The sequence below is a fragment of the Drosophila santomea genome, chromosome X (genome assembly GCF_016746245.2).
Source record: "Drosophila santomea strain STO CAGO 1482 chromosome X, Prin_Dsan_1.1, whole genome shotgun sequence".
Lineage (NCBI taxonomy): Eukaryota > Metazoa > Arthropoda > Insecta > Diptera > Drosophilidae > Drosophila > Drosophila santomea.
Genome location: NC_053021.2, coordinates 523,557 through 537,528, shown reverse-complemented (window position 1 = coordinate 537,528; position 13,972 = coordinate 523,557). Strand labels below are relative to the sequence as shown.

General features: G+C 41.9%; 1 protein-coding gene across 13 annotated transcripts in view; it reads right to left on the bottom strand.

Moving 5' to 3' along the window:
• LOC120457259 (protein sidekick) overlaps positions 1-13,238 on the bottom strand; it is a 64,034-nt gene extending 50,796 nt beyond the window's left edge. For all 13 annotated transcript variants that reach the window (XR_005616925.1, XM_039644663.1, XM_039644666.1 and 10 more), the window contains exons 1-2: positions 13,019-13,238; positions 12,214-12,515 (exon numbers count right to left, since the gene is read on the bottom strand). Coding sequence is in view for 12 of the 13 variants with exons in the window: in XM_039644663.1 (XP_039500597.1) it covers positions 12,214-12,379 (166 nt within the window). In the remaining variant the exon portion in view is untranslated. The remainder of the gene's footprint in view (positions 1-12,213; positions 12,516-13,018) is intronic.
• Between the last annotated feature and the right edge of the window lie 734 nt (positions 13,239-13,972).

Genomic DNA, 13,972 nt, shown 5'->3' with positions numbered 1-13,972 from the left:
GCAATTAAAAGGCTACTAAATACCAGACAGCTAGTAGGATAATTATTACAATAAAGTCACAATAAAATTATTGCACAAAATGTATTCCAAACTAAAATTGTATTTTCCCTTACTCAACACATTTACATATGATATATGTATGTTCATCAGTTGAGATCTGACGCCTACGCTTTCTCTTCGGAACTACGCCCACAAAACCAATGTATCGTCACAGTTGATATTTGTTTTAAGTAAACCCGAATTAAATGAAGCGTAGACCACTGAAAACGAAGAAAATTGACAAAGGCAACGCAGAAATGTGGCAACTGGCTATACCCCTTACTCGTTTATTTAGAAGGTATTTTAGTTTCGGTATTAAGCAGCTGGAAAAAAGGTTTTTCTGAGCTCATAAGTCTCTTGCCTCCATATACACTTTGTTATATTTTTTAATTTATTTACAACAGCTACTTTATTAGGTATCTTATCAAATAGACAACTGCGCGTGAACAGAGTAAGGGGTATCTGACAGGCGAGGCACTCGACGCAGCGTTCCTTCTTGTTTATGCCGGCATACGAGTGGGTGGTTAGAGGGCGTGACATGCGGTTAGACTTGCCTGTCAAACAGTTAAAGTTGCTCCACTCAAAAGAGCTTTTACACGAATTTTTCAAATGTTGCACATGATTTTTTAAAGACACCATGTTGTCGTGGAAGGAAAAATGCGAGGAATGACCAATTATTTCACAATCAGAGAGAAAAGCATGTATGAATTTGTAGCTCCCAAAAGGGCATGGAACGCAGAAAATATTAATAAATATAATGGACTTAAACAAAGTAAACAACATTTTAAATATATGAAGCGAAAGTCATTGGCCAAAAGTGTGTGTGTACCGAATAGAAATTAAATTCCGAAGCAGAAAGCAAGAAACAACAAACGAATTCAGAACCAAAGCAAAGCAAAAGCAAAGCAAAAGCATAAGCAAACAAACAAAACAATTATAATAAGCGACCGGCGGGCAAAAAAACAAGGCGCGACAGCCAAAAGGAGAAGAGATTCGGAGTTTTCACTCAGCTGTTCCAAGGAGCAGCTGGTATCTGGTATCTTTTTTAAATATTTTTCGCCACTTGCAGTGCAAGGGAAATTAAATTAAAGCCAAAAGGAGAAGAAATTCGGGGTTTTCACTCAGCTGTTCCGAGGAACAGCTGGTATCTGCTATCTTTTTTACATATTTTTCGCCACTTGCAGTGCAAGGGAAATTAAATTCTTATAGCACTCATAAAACCCACCACACTCCACACCTTTTCAGTGCAGAAAGACCAATGGCCCACATACAATCATCAGATGAACTTTATTTATTAACCAAGTGGCAATGCAGCCCCACATTAATATTGTTTCGCTGGTAAACCCCCTCCCCCGTCGCACCGTCACTGCTCTTTGGCTTTCCAATTCATTAACTTAATTTTCTTTGCCAGCAGCTGAAAAAATCACTTTGGGGCAGGGCCATAAAGCAGTTTTCAATTTCAGCATTTAATAGGCAAAATATTTACTTTTTTGCTTGCTCCTATCAGAGACAAGCCTTCCCCTTTGCTCGCTTTCTGACGCCGAAATTAAAAATTGAAATTGGCAAGTGAAGAAGACGGAGGGCAAATAAAAAATTGAACATTTAGCGAAGTTTGTTTTGGTCTCTGGTCGCTGGTCGCTGGTCGTCTCTCTTCTATTACGATTAATGACTAAGAGAAATAAACGAAAGTTGTGGCAAGAAAATTAAGAAAAGTGCAGAACTGAGACTCCACTGACTCATCCACTTGATCTCGTTGACCTCGTAAACAAGTTTCACAATTTATGTGAAAAGTAAGCTTCTGCCTGGAAAATCACAAACAAATAAACAGTTTGAAATAAAAAGAATACGCTCATAGTGAAGTGTCATTTTTCTGGTAGTCCCCTGCCATTCAAATTCGAACTGAACCTATTGAAAACTAATTATTCACTAATGGGCTTATCACTAAATCGCTTCTGCAGAACTTATCCATCCGCTCGAGCGAACAGACCGATAGAGTGAAACTTTGACTATAATTTGGACTGCTAATGAAGCCGGCTTCGATCAATAGGATGACCAATTAGGTACAGTGGGCACTGCCAGATATGCAAGTGTATATAGATGTTCGCTGCAAAGTGAATGCAATTAAAAGTTTGCTCGCCCAATCGTCCTTTTCAGACTCCCACACCAACACACCAACACATCAACACACAACACACCAACACAAACACACATATGAGTTAACAAACAAGCATACAAGTGCACAAGCAGACAAAAGGGCTTAAGCAAACAAATTTGTCGAGCGCCAACTTTTGCCTCAGACTGCGTGCAACTGGTTGGCAAGAGAGAAGAAATTCAAAGGGGGTCCCCACACACAACACACAACACACATCATACAACACACAACATGCAACACACATGAATCTGCCCCTCTTTGCGTTTTAGTTCGCCTGCAATTTATGTCAAATTAATTAAGATGATGCGCAATCAACAACAGCGAAGCAGAAACAAGCACAAAAACCGTGGAGTAACTTCACCCTCCAGTAACACCAACTATGTAATACGCTTTTTGGTTTGCTGACATTACAAATTACTGTTCCCAGTTGCTCAGTTTGTGGAAATGAGAAAATCCTTATTTTACCCAAGTATGCCTCATCTACTTTCCAATACATTGGCTTCATTTACATGGCATATGATATGTGATATAACGAGTAGCCAAAGCACTGAACCAAGTCGGCATACCCGCTCAAGAGCTGAAAACTAAGGCAACATACAAGTCCGTACGTACGAGGAATGTACTTCCCCAGGCCCTTCCCCTTTTTCGCTGTGAGAGAGACCACTTAAACTTCGATTTAAAAGAGCTTGGCTTATTATTTGCCCCAGCCTTTTGCTCTTTGACAATTGTCAACTCACAATGTGCTGTTCTGGTAGTTGTACGGCATAGAGGCACAGAGACACCACCAACAACAAGTGGAACAAAGAGTTGAACAACATAATTACCACGTAATTATATAAGTACCGCGCCCCCAACCGCCCTTCATTAATAACTTGAGCCAACAAAAGAAATCATCGCAACGAAAGTTTAGCTTTCCTTTTGAAAATGGAGCACTTCGGCATATTGTTTTACGCTTCTTTTTTTTTGAGGAACTGTCAATGGGATAGAAGGATCCAACAACGACTTAACCCCCTGCAAACAGGAAAAATCTCTACAATTACCGTGATTTGAGGACGGCTCCGGCGGAAAATTCCCCAAAGGGAAAATGAGAAATGCCCCGCATGCACGCAAGCCACAAATAACTCGAATAGTGGGACAAAGAACAGGCTAATTCGGAGGCTTCTCCTTCTGGCAGTGGCAGTGGGTGGTGGTAATGGAAATCTATTCCACTCGCTCCATTAGAGCCTTTGTTTCCCTGTCGAATTTAAAGTGATTGCTTTATATTTTTCACGTTGGCAGAGACCAAGGGCTTACGTTTTGATGTTACCTTCGAGGCTATTTGCACGGGTTTTAAAGCCGAATGTGAGTGCCAAATGACTGCAATTGTCTGCAAGATTATGATTACAATTCCACGGGCATTCTATTTCAATTAACAATTGGAAACTGTTGAGCCATTTTGATTGATGCACTCGTAATGACATGTCATTCACCAGGAGATTAAAGGTCGCAAATCGATGTCATCAATTCTGATAAGCAAGCAGATATTTACAATTATTGTATCATAATGATGAAATTCTAAAATAACATACACAACTGTTTTTATCCCCCATATTTATGGCCCACTTCAATACCCACTTCTTTTCAATGTTGCTTAGCATTGCATTAAGACTTAATGAGCGATTTCTGGTTTCAATGAAAGCCTTTTCGCATAGAAACAAAGAACTGTGGGGACTGTGTTTTGCCTAAAGTATCGCGCCTGCAGACAGTTTCCCCAATTTTCCCCAAAAGAGATGCATACGACATGAAAATGATGATGACAATTCATTTCGAGGAGTTTGGAATACCTTTTTCTGCTCATACACATAAAAAAAATAATGATTAGTGTTGAAAAAAGTCATTCGTAATTTGCATATACTAAACTAAAAAGGAAAAGGCCCATGCCTAACTCTATTATCTCTAGTTAGCCAAAATCGTGCTGATACTAATAACATTTTCTTTCTGTGTACTACTTCTGTTGACCATTTCCGCTTCTTGCTTGTGTAGCCCGCTCCCCGCTCTCTTCGCCAAAAAGCAGTTGGCAACCGGCAACAAAAGCGAGGAGGAGGCAACACAACCAAAGGCTAAAACTGAACTGAGTCACAACACCAAGACCCATTCAAAAGAGAGAGATCAATATTCATGATTCATGCCATTGGCATGCATCTGGTTACCAATGAGTTTTGGGTTTGGGGTTGAGGTAGGAATGGGGGTGGGGGTTTTAGTATACAGGTATGTATGTACATATGTACATATATGGGCTGTTCCACCGGCTTTATGAGTGTTAGGCACAATTCTTCAATGCTTGACAAAGCCCAAAGCCTAAAGCGACACCATTCGTCGTCGCCAGCATAGCATTTTCTGTCTCATTTCCCATTTAGAACTCATTCCACATTTTCCCTGTTTTTTGGGAGCCAGGTTAAATCACCGCGCCGTTATCCCCAGCCAGGTTAATAGCTAATCGCACGGCCAACATCCATCATCGATACTAAATTGAACATGGCAACTCATTCAACGCAACACGAATTCATAACCAATGAACTAATGAACCACTGAACCGATGAGAATGAACACACATAACACCCTGTTGGTGGGGACGAAGTTGTATTTTTGTTTGGAATAAAACAGGTTATGAAATTCCAGCGAATTTACGAATTTACGGTTTTCCCTAGCGCATAATCATTTCGCACATGTATACAAAAAATTGATAACGTACAAAATAAATTGAAAAAACAATATTTTTGTAATTATTCCTCAGCGGAGACCAAGCCAAAGAACCCAGAATAAATAATGGTAACATACACCAGCGATAAGCTGGGAATGACTGTGTTGCAACAACAATAGTAGAATAAATGTTGAAACATTTAAGCCAACACATGGGGCTCATTACAGGGGGCTGGGTGAAATGCCCACTCTATCACAATTTTTTCTATGGCCGCCTGCTCTGTGTTGTTTCTAGATTCCACCTTCGTATGTCAACAGTCGGGTGTGATAAGATTTTCTTTTTGGTGCTGGATTGTGTGTGCGCCCATTATAACACACATATTACGAATGGCTCCAGTTTTCGGCTTCATTGTCATTATCAGGCTCCTGCGCGCTTGCTATTATTGCATGCTATTATGATTATCTGCAACAGTTAAGGGTGGAGAAAGTATTTGCCACCTGCAGCGGGGCGGATTTGGTCAAAACAAAACGAAACAAAACCAAATGTAAGACTATGAGCAATGCTTCAATGCGACTATCTAGATCCCCGATACACAGCTGGAAAATACTTCAATTTAATGAAGTAGAATATAAGAATATAAGCCAGAGGTATATGAAATATTTGGCCAGCAAAAGGGCTCCAATCTGGTCAACAGTCAAAGGAAACCGCAAAGGTGCCGCAGTGCAGAGAGGAAACCCCTTCCCAGTTAGCAAATCTCCGAAGATGAAGTTGATCGAAATGCAAACAGACAGCAACTGAGCAAACTTCACAACGCCAACCCAGGATGACTTCTGCTCCGCAAATAAGGAGGTGGGGAGATTCATAACCTAGTGGTACGTAAGTCGTTAAGTGGGGAGATTGGGGTACTGACAACGTGCACAAGCACCGAAAAATACATCACCTCACATCTTCCCCTGTGCTACTGCTTGTTTTCCCACTGTTGTTCACTTGCCTGGTTCGGTTCCCTTGCTCCCTATACATTTTTAAAAGAGTCAACAATCAAGGGTGCGGCAGCAGGGTACGGGGGGTTTTGGTAAATTTTATGTAACCAGATTCGAGTCCAGAAGAAGGTGATAAAGCAGCGCGCCGAGTGGAATATAATAAGAAAAGGGAACTCTACAGACGAGCACCTCGACTATCAGATACCCGTTACTCGCACTCCCCGTGTGAGCCAGATAGCGGTGGTTGCAGGCTTCGCTCTACCTGTTACCTACTTTATAAAGAATCCTGCATACCCTCTTTCCCCATGGGTAGAGTAACGGGTATAATGAGTATGTGTGCGCTATAAAATTGGCAATCGCGCCGCAATTACAGCCCCTCTTTGTTGGGTGCCAAGCTACATGAGCAACGCATGCACAGGTGTAGGAACGTGTGACCGCATAGTTAGGGCAAATAAGCGATTTAGCGGCCCATAATGGGGTTAAGGGCTCCAAAAGGCGAGCCACGAGGAGTACAGAGTTAGGAAAGTATTCAGTATAAGACTATTAGTTGGTGTTCCTGTAAGTTGCCACGGTTCAAAACTAATGCTACAATTAATGGAAAACCTCTGGACGTTTCAAGTCACAGTCTAGTAGTGCCTCTCTCTCGCACGAATTGGTGGCATATTCGACATGGGGCATACTTTTGGTATGGTCGTTCGGAACGTACTATTTCTTACTTTCGGCTACCTGCCTCTGAAACTCCCAGCTCTCTCCTTGTGCCACATCGTCCCGGCTCGGCTCATTCCACGTAATTCGAAACGTGTGCAACATCGAGGCATGTGCTTTGTGTGTGTGTGTGTGTGTGCTGCAACACATGCCACACATGTGAGTGTGTTCCTTGTATCTGTGATTTGGGAACCCATAAAGGTACCCCTGAGAGGGCTGGTGTGTGAGTGAAGTGTCTGTATGAATGCAGTCAAAGACCGGAAATCTCTAATGATAGCAGTTTTCTTCTTTTAAAATATGTCCTCTCTCTCTTCTTGTTTTTCTTCGTTGCGACGTCTTCTTCTCCGGTCTTCTGAATTTGTTTGTCTTCAATTTGCACCTGGCTTCGACCCGCAGCTTCTGATGGCGCCTCTGCATCTCGATGCCCTAGGAACTATGGATCCGAGCATTCCACTTCTTCAAATGAGGTTCCAAAGAGGTTTTTATCTATGCATTGCAAGAAATACATTAAGACAACTTACAAAAATGCGATGTATTATGCCATGCTCTTGGTATTAAATAGGGTATCTGCTTTATGGGCCTACCCCATCTCAAGCGCTCTTTCAGTATGCAAGTCACATCAAAATGTCTCGACTGCCGCGGCGGTTACTTTCCAGCTTATGCAAATGCGCCCAGCGGAGGTAAGCACACATGCAATGACCTACACTGCACCCAGAACCCCCCGCCACACCCCTGGGCCCCCTGCCATGCGATCGGCTTCGTAACCTGGCCTTGATCGCGCTGCTTTTTGCGGCCAAGAACCTCTCTTCGCTCAATCACTCGCTGTCTTCGTTGTACATCGTTGTGTCACCCCTCCAAGATGCCCCTTTGCCACACACCTCTGCAACTCTGCAGCTCTGAAATGCCGCGAAGGTTCTGGCCCTCTCGCATATTAATGAGGGAAGAAGTGCGGAAAATGCAATACAACTCTTCACAAATCGAGGTAACAATTAAAAAATAGCACTCAAAATTGGTAATCAACATTCAAAGGTGTGCCTTCGGGGGTGGGATTATTAATCAGCAACCACTAACGGCTTCATTAGAAGCCACAGAAATATTTCTTACCAAATTTATAAATAATTCATTATTGACCGTTTGGAGAAACCATAGAGAAGCCATGCACTTATTGAAATGCGTGGCAAGCAGAGGGAAAACGTGGGTCCGAAATATTACAAAAATCGACTCCACAACCATTTGCTGTATCTGGTATCATTAGATACGATTAAGCACACTGAAACTCGACGAAACGGAAGGTTGAAACAGGAGTATCTGTAGTATTCAATTACACCGAAAGATTATATTGAAAAGATTTTCGTTGCGAGCCAATATAAATTACTAGCATTAATTGGCCATATTTTGTGCCAGCTTGAAAACAAATACTTTCAAAAGCGCCGGATGCAACTAGCTAACTCTTATTTACCGTCTCCTTTTGCCAGTTTAAGTTGCGTACTTGCTCATTTTGCAGTTTTTGATTTTTAAACACTTCAGAAAGTTTAGCAACTAACGCTAAACTTGCTAAAACCGTTTTAAGGCCACTCAAAACGAAGCATCTTCTCATGTTTAATTTGCTTCATTTCGGGATCGTAAAACTGTTGCCTTATTTGTCGCCATTTGCCAGTTAAAATTTCAAACTGTGCGAGACACATTTAACTTTTGGGCAATCAATCTATTGTTCTACGGGGGAGATCCCCAAAGGGGGGAAAATCAGCGGGAAAGCGGGAAAACGGGAAAAACTGCAATGCGGGAACGGGAAAGCGGGTGCTTTGTACAGGAATAATGCTCCACATATGCTGGTCAAACATTGTCCCGCTGGTTGGAAATTGGCAGGGTAAAGCTTTCCCCCATTGCCTTTCCCATAAATCAACACTATTCATTTTCCGATAGATCAGGAATAATTGTTATTGTTGTTATTTATGCTCCATCTCTTTTGCGGCCACTGGTTTTCGGTTGTCAGTGTTTATTTTTCGGCGTTTGGCCCCTCAATTTCATATTCACATTGCAAGCCTCACTTTTGCCAGTTCTTTTGTGTACTATTGCTAATTTGTATTAATTTGTACATTAATCAGGGCATCTTTTTTAGGAGAGGAGCAGCGAGAGTGCAAGGATAATGCCAGGACGAACAAAAGCCCTCATTCGGGGACCGATGGCTATGATGGCTCCGATGGCCATTTTGTGGGTCAATCAATTTTTGACGCATTCGAACAATAGGAGGACGGATAAATGCAATTTATAAAGTGCGGTCGGTCGGGTGCATTCGTTGTTAAATTAGGCGTGTGCTGTGCAATGCAGACGTGTATTGTGTATTGTATATTGTGTATTATGGCAATTAAATAGTTAAGACTCTTATGGAGAGCACTCTGCTATTGGCCATCATTAGCTGAGGAATCAAAATCGATCCCTTAGTTTTAGCCTTGCTTCCCCCTGTCAAATTGGCATTTTTCCTATATTGGAGAGAAATTTGTTAGCCAAAGGCGATTACTGGCTTATGAAATGCCAATCCAGAAAGCAAGCTTGTTAACGGAAAATGTGCAGTGGCAAACGAAAGGAGATTTTCAGTTCGTTTCCGAGATTGTGTGGCAGGAGCAGCTTGACAGGAGCAGGACATCGAGAATGTGTCCCGCCGCCAACCGCCCCCCGCCCCCGAAGAGAGTCGGTCGACAAGCGAAATGGAAACACTTTTTCCAGCCATAGACACTGGAATAACAGTAACAGTATAATATCATGTCACCATGCTGATGAATATGACCACCCAAACCCTTTCATCTACCGAAAATATGCCAGCAAAGGAACAGCAAATTCGAAAGGGAAATGCAGCGGAGCACTAATCGAATTTCCATAGATGGATGTGGCCATTGCATTATTAAAGACAGATCGTTCATACACCCAAAAAAAAGTATATATATATAGTTGCTTGTGAAAAACAGTAGACAGCCAATTAATACGCTCATTCAAGCAGTGGTCGCTTTATGATCACCGTTGCCTATTGAATATCAGACTTTCGCTTTTGATGGTGTTTTTTTTGGTTTATTTTTCCGCTTTTTTCGATCCGCTCTGTTTACAGCACTCGAGTTTAATTGACTTGCTGTTATGAAACGCACTGTGCATCTCTGTTTACGTTATCGAGCCGCATACCCATACCCAGGCATCATCATCATTCGCTCGCTCTATATTGTTTAAATTACATATTTTTCTCGTTCACAGTCAATTCCCTTGAACAATCTTTATAAATTATTTCGCCGAGCTCCCATCTGCTACTCTTTTTTGTACTTAACTGCTTTTTTCGCGCCTTAACCTTCTCCATTCGCAACTGAAAAACAACAATGAGCGACACAAAGAGCTTAAAAAGTAATTTCATGTTCGTTTCTCGGTCGTTTTCATAACTTTTGGCGTATTTAGGTTGTCTTTTTGGCTTGAAAAACGATTTCGTTGCACTGTTAACTGTTAAACTAATGTCAAAAGTTAATGAATAGCTAGTGGGAGATATGAAAAACAGGTCCTAAGGCGCGACCCAGCCCCAAGTTGAAGCCAATTATAAAACTGTCTTCGGCTTTGCTTTTGTTTGCCGTGTAACCCGAGATGATGCCAGAAAATGTCCATGGGAACCTCAAACTAGCCAAAAAAGATGCAAACAAAAACGAAAACCTGGTCATAGGGTTTTTGCACTACAAAAAACAATTGATGTTGCTTTTCAATGCTAAATGATTGCGAGGCAAACCAAAACTTTAAAAAACTATGAACTACGTGAATACGAAACCAATATTCGAAATCCTCTGCAAAAACATTGATTAAATATATTTAGTTGGTGGAGAAAATGATGATCTTCTGTGTACGACTTGGCCAAGGAAAGAGAGGAGTGAGGAGGGGATGGAAGGCGGCCAACAAGTGCGGAAAGACGAGGCGAAAGAAAAGCAGCTGGTCAAACAATTTGCATATTCAGATTCCAGATTTCTTCGTCATGTTCGCTATATTTTTTCCGTTTCCCAGGCAGACAAACAGTTTGACATCAACTGCACTGCAGAGTGGGCGGGAGGAGGCGAAGCACCTGCAGTGGGCGGGCCGAATATAAACAAATACAGAAAGAAGAACCGCCAGACACTCAGAAAAGCAAAGCAGACGGAAGACGAGAAAGCGCACAAAATATTTAGCTAATTCAGCACTTTCCGCGCTCGGTTGCAGTGGATACCTCAAACTTGCACCCAACGCCCATCCGCCCAACTTCCAAGGTCATCGGATTGCAGTGAGTGGAAACCCAATTATCGCAAAAGTATTTATGCACATGATCAGCTTCCATTGCATTGCTTGATAAATTTGAGACTTCCCATTAGCTGTAGGTTATCAAAGTGGCAAGAGTTTGCTTGTAATATGGCTTTTGGTGCAACGCAATACTTCGGCTGACAAGTATACTCTATAAAGAAAAGGATTTACTTTGCTTATGTGGGCTTGCAACCCCTATCTATATAGAGTGCTATTTGCAGAACCCACGGAAATATGGAATGCATGCAACGCCCCCGCAAAACCGAAGGCCTTCAAATACAAACAGCAACACAAACAGAGCCTTAGGGTCTCTTTGTGGCGACTCCGTCCTCCCCAAAATGTCTGCAACTCTGCCCCATAGACTGTTTAGACGACCCATTCGCGAGCTGCGAATCGGAAAATTGTTGATTTTGTATTTAATATTTAGTTTGCGCTATATTTGCTATATTGTTTGGATCCCCAGCCGCGGGGGCACGGATTTACTGTGTAAACAAATCGCGGCATTAATGAACAAATGCACGGGGCTTTGGCAAAACAATTGTTTTAATTAATAACTGATCGATGACAAACACAGGTTTTATGCTCTTTGTGAAAATGTGTTCTAGAGTATATGGTATATGGTGGTATACCGAGAGCTGAACTCAAATTCAAATTATATCGCTCTCTTACGTGCCGTTGCATCTCAACTCAATTATCGTTAATCTGGAGCATCTTTCAAAAATGCAAGTGAATGGAAAAAAATGAAAATATTTCACAGTGCAAGATATGCAAGCAAAAAATAAAGCAACGCAAAGAATTCTTCAACTTTCTTGGAAGGTAATTCAATGCTTTTTGTGCATTTTTCGAAAACGGAATTCTGAAACCGAATCTTCGGTGAGAACATTTTAATCAGCAAACGTTTCGCAAAACGTGATTATGTGGGTAAAATGCTAAATTCATAATATTCCCACACTAACTGCAATAGTAAATGGAGTTATTGCAAATCAATTTTTAAGCTAATAACTAAAGTACTTCTTTCTTACTCCAATTTATCGACTGGAAACTGTGAATAAGCTTGGTTTATTGTGCATTCACGTAGTGAGAATGTGTGTGTGAGTTTGCCCCTTCAACTCTTGATTAGCGGGCAAAAGAGAGCAGGAAAACAGAAAAGCGAGTAAGTGCAGCCGATCGATCGTTCGAGTTCAAATCTGAACGCGACGGTTTTTCGGTCTGCCTTCTGTGCGGCTCTTCTTGTTTCAAAATTCCCACGGCTGTTTGTTTTGTACTTGTTTCGTCAAAAAAAAAAAAGGAGAAGAAGAAGAAGAACCAAAACTAGAGGGAATGCAAAAGAAAAAGAAGCGTAGAGAAGAAGACGAAAAACTTACCCGCGTAACAAAAAAAGCAGCTGTCGCAGCAGCAGAGCAAAAGCAACACTGCAAGCAGCGACGCCAACTGCGGCTGCGACGGCATCTCGACGGCTGTTGTTGCTTTTGCTGTTATTGTTGTTTTTGGACGACGTCGACGCAGCGACGACGCCGCAGATTTGAGCATTTGTTGTTGCCTTTTGGAATTTGTATTTCTTGTATTTCGCTTTATTCTCGTTATGTTTTCTCAGCGGCCTTCCTTCGCTCTTCTAGTTTTTAGTCAAAAGTCTAGTTTTAATTACACATCTCTCACATCTTTTTGGCTAAAACATAAAATATACAAAGGAGAATGAAATTTTAAACGTCACTTTTCGAGTTTTCTTTGTGCCAGCCATTCGCGCACACACAAACACTCACACAGGCACACCTGCCACAGGTAGAAGTTAAAGAGCGAGTGAGCGAGCGAGAGAGAGGGAGCGATCAAAAACGAATTGAGGGAGAGAAAATAGGAATGCAAAAGCAAAAACCGAAAAAAAAAACACCTCTCTCTTTCGCTCTCACTGTTTTGAACCCTTTTTTCATTTGGGGCTTTAAGACCGGTTTTTAAACTTGTTTTCACATGCAATTCTTGCACACAAACACACACACTGGCATATATACATATATTCGTGGCTAAGAAACAATTGATCAAATTTTTGAAACAAACAAATGCTTATTTCATGTTGCCTTGCTCTTTGGCGGCATTGCTTCACACAAAACAACAGTAATGAAACAGAACAAAAACCAACAAAAAACGCGATCGTTGCGAAAGAGACGGCGCGCTTACTGCTTTTCTTCTTCTTCTTCCTTCTGGACACAAATTTGTTCTTCCTCCTGCCACCAGGGTTAGAATAAACCGTTCGGCCAACGCTTAGCACCACAGCAATTAACAATTAACAATTAACTCGAGGGTCCGGCAGGCACAAGTCGCCATTTGTAGTCGCTGTCGCTGAATTCGCAACTCCCCGACCAGCAACCGAGAGACAACCGTTCACTACGCGCGCACAAAACGAACTGCGCTGCTCTGTCGCCGTCGCTGCTGCGCTGCGCTGCTGCTTCTTTCTCGTCTCCGCTGCTTCGCCTCTGCCGACGACTCGCACAGTGGGCCGCGTTGGCTGGAAAACCGAAGTAGGTGGCGCAACCGCGGAGCGTGCCAGTGTGTTGTAGTTGGAAATGAAGCCTTCAGGCGCAAAGAGCACAAACAATTAATAAATTAACAGAGGTAATGGTGGACACTGTAAATAATCCTTATTTCTTTTAGCAGCTGAACTAAAATGTACCAGGGCTCAAACATGTTATCGGCTGCAACTCAACATGCCATGGCAGCTCAACTCAAGCCACAAACATGGCAGCTGCGCACCACTGTGCAGTTTCCTCTCAAATCCAGCGCAAAGTCACTCGAAATGGGCAACTTCACTCAACTTTGAGCAGGCTATTTTGAGTGGCATCCAATTGCCGTTTGATTGGCTAAGTTGGAAAAGAAAGCGCACTAATTGTGTTTTGTATTACAATAAAATAACACTCAAAACTAAAAAAAATTGCACTAGCATGGGCAGAACGTGTCGGTGCGTCTCTTAGGGGGAACTTTGAATAATATAGAGCTACAATAATATGTATAAACAATTAGTTGACAGAGCTTTAAGTGCGACGCCTGCAGACTTGGGCCCCTGGCAGTCGAAAATTGCAGTGTTTTGAGTGTTTAATGGAAAATGCATGTACCTGTATGCAAGTATGTAAATAA